Source organism: Montipora foliosa, chromosome 3, assembly GCF_036669935.1.
Source record: "Montipora foliosa isolate CH-2021 chromosome 3, ASM3666993v2, whole genome shotgun sequence".
In the NCBI taxonomy this organism is placed as follows: domain Eukaryota; kingdom Metazoa; phylum Cnidaria; class Anthozoa; order Scleractinia; family Acroporidae; genus Montipora; species Montipora foliosa.
Window position 1 is genome coordinate 50,620,200 of NC_090871.1, and position 2,958 is coordinate 50,623,157.

General features: G+C 39.6%; 1 protein-coding gene across 1 annotated transcript; it reads right to left on the bottom strand.

Moving 5' to 3' along the window:
• Nucleotides 1–291: 291 nt before the first annotated feature.
• LOC137996069 (uncharacterized) lies at nt 292–1,290 on the bottom strand. Its single transcript, XM_068841506.1, has one exon. The coding sequence runs from the start codon at nt 1,288–1,290 to the stop codon at nt 292–294; it is 999 nt and encodes a 332-aa protein (XP_068697607.1).
• Between the last annotated feature and the right edge of the window lie 1,668 nt (nt 1,291–2,958).

The following is a 2,958-nucleotide window of genomic DNA, read 5'->3' on the forward strand; positions in this document are numbered from 1 at the left end:
GAGCCCACTAGGGACAGGATCCTTTAGACTGAACATGTTGCCGATTTTAAATGATGGGAAAACTAACTTAATATCAATATTATTACAATAACGCTTAGCAAAAAGGCGAACCTTTTTCTGCGTGATAAAAAACACCATGGCGAGTAGGTGTGAGGTAGCGATAAATAATATTTTTAAGTAGGTGGACTGGAAAAAAATTCTTCTGAAGGATTTTGGTAAGCTTAGTAATGTCCTCGTGAAAACCCAACCAAGTGTTGTTGATCTTGTAGGCTCTGTCAACAAGTAATTAGTCTAAAGGCCAGTAAAGGCTTTCCTACGGTAAACACTAGTGTCAGGAAAATGAGTGCCAATGTTGATCAAAACATCTAAGAAAGGTATCTTATGATCTGTTTCCTTTTCCATATTGAATCTGATGTTAGGGTGCCTGGAGTTAATGTAGTTGAAAAATAATAGCGCTTGATTCTCCGAATGAAATAAACAAAATGTATCATCAACATAGCGTCGGTAAAACAATATCTCAGAGTCCTGGAAATTTTCTAACCATAATTTTTCATGATGACCCATAAATAAATTAGAAAGAACAGGAGCAAGGGGGTAGCCCATTGCTACACCATCTATCTGGTCGTAGAAAGAACCCTTAAATAAAAAGTGGGTCTGAACGGTAGCTACGGAAAAAAGGCTCTTAAGTTCGGTGTTGCTTAACTTAATATCAGGATCGCCATCAGAAATGTACTTGACCGCCAGGTCAATACATTCTTCAAGAGGTATGTTTGTAAAAAGACTCACTATGTCAAAAGAAACCATGAATTTACCATGCATAGATAAACCTTGAATATCCCGGACAAAGGTAAAAGTGTCAGAGGCGCAATGTTCAGTTGGAATATGCGGTGTTAGCAAATTATACAGGTATTTGGCCAGGTTGTAGTTGTAAGTTCCAATAGATGACACAATGGGGCGGAATGGCGGGATGGAGTTGTGTCCACGTTCCTTGAGCATCTTTGGGAAGCCATAAATTCTTGCTGGCTGTGAACCTCTGGGATAAATGCTGTTATACACATCACTGTCAAGGTGACCGTTTTTCTTTAATTTTCGGAGAAGTCGTTGTGACCTGCCTTCTCTCAAGAGGGTAGGATCTTCCTTGATGGGTCGAAATTTGGAAGTGTCACTGATGATTTTCAGGATGCCTTGGTCGTAATCAGCACGATCTAAAACAACAACCCCATTACCTTTATCCGGTTTTAGGATGACAATATTTTTAGTACTCCTCCTAATCTTTTTATGGGCCACCATGTTGTCGAGACAACATGGCGGCCGGACGTGACGAATTGGGCTCCGGCTTAAAGGTCTTTGAACTGAGGGAAAAACTCGCCGAATTTGGTCTTTCTACTCAAGGCAACAAAGAAACACTCAGGGAACGTTTAGCCAGCTTTTTAGATGCTGAGGGAAACAAAGATCATGATATTTTTAGCGGTGATCCACCGAATGAAACTGAAATGACTAACTTCATCGCTTCTTCGACACAAGTCACTATTCCCGTTATTGATTCTGCTTCTGGCACTGACGGCTCGCAAGATTTAGAAGCCTTTGATATCAAAGCTAAGCTCAATTCTGTTTGCGAGGACATTGAGCTTCTGAAATTAAATTTTGACGCATTGAAACGATCGACTGATCTTTCCACCAAGTCTGACTCATTCGAAGCTTTAGAGAGAGAGAACTTGGCTCTAAAAGCCAAACTCAAAGAAGTAGAGGCTGAAAGGGACTCACTTAAACTGGCACTGACATTTTTAGTGAAAGATATGAATGATTTAACTTGCAATCTAATTTCAAACGAAAAAAGGAATCAAAGTTCGGGACAAACTACGGAAGAGGCCCCTTGGGACCTGGTCGGGTTGAAAAAGAAAAAGAAGACTCAAGATTTGCATTCGAAAGAAAATGCTGCAAAGAATACCAAGAATACCAAGAAGACCCGATCAATGGCCACACCTGAGCCTCAACCTCAACAAAGCTTAGATGCAAATTCTGATCAAGCGAGTACCAAGAAACATGTTGTAGTCATCGCAGGAGATTCGCTGATTAAAAACGTTCAAGGTTGGAGGGTCTCTAAAGCAACGAAAGTCAAAACGGTGGTTAAAGCTTTTCCCGGAGCCTCCGTTGAAGACATGTTTGATTACATCAAACCTACAATGAAGCATCGCCCTGAAGAAATTATACTTCACGTGGGAACAAACGATTTGAAGAACTCGGACTCTCGGAAGGTTGCTGAAACGATTGTTGATCTGGGAAATTTCATTGAAGCCGAATCTTCAAATACGAAGGTAACAATCTCGAACTTATTGCCAAGAAGTGATGACCCCGCTCTGAACTCGAAAGCTAACCAGGTTAATAAGATTCTAAGAACGTTTGCCAATCAAAATGATTGGAAAATAATTTCTCATCCTAACATTACTGGTGAACGTCTAAATTCGAGCGGCGTTCATTTAACTTTATCCGGAACCAAGGCGTTTTCTTCTGATTTTGTTAATTATGTTAAAAATATTTGAATTCCTAATGAATTGCCTTGTCTTCCGCGAGAACCATTCACATGATAAATGAAGTTACTAAAGATGCCCCACCACATCTTACAACAATTTTTTGCCTACTAAACGTGGCTTCAAAATGGCTTCTCTTAACATAACTAGTTTAACCAAGCATATCGATGAACTTAGAATTCTGCTTGCCAATTGTCCTTTAGATGTTATCTCTATCAATGAAACGAGACGTGAACAAGGTATACTAAATTCTGAAATCTATATACCTGGATACGAGATAGTGCGACGCGACAGAAATAGAAATGGCGGGGGTGTTTGCTTCTATATCAAAACCGCCATTAACTATTCTGTACGCACAGATCTAAATATAAACAATCTAGAAAATTTGTGTCTTGAAATCAGGAAACCAAATTCAAAACCGTTTCTTATT

Bases quoted from the DNA above. Each gene is read 5' to 3' on its own strand.
- LOC137996069 (XM_068841506.1), bottom strand. From the start codon at position 1,290: ATGGTGGCCCATAAAAAGATTAGGAGGAGTACTAAAAATATTGTCATC.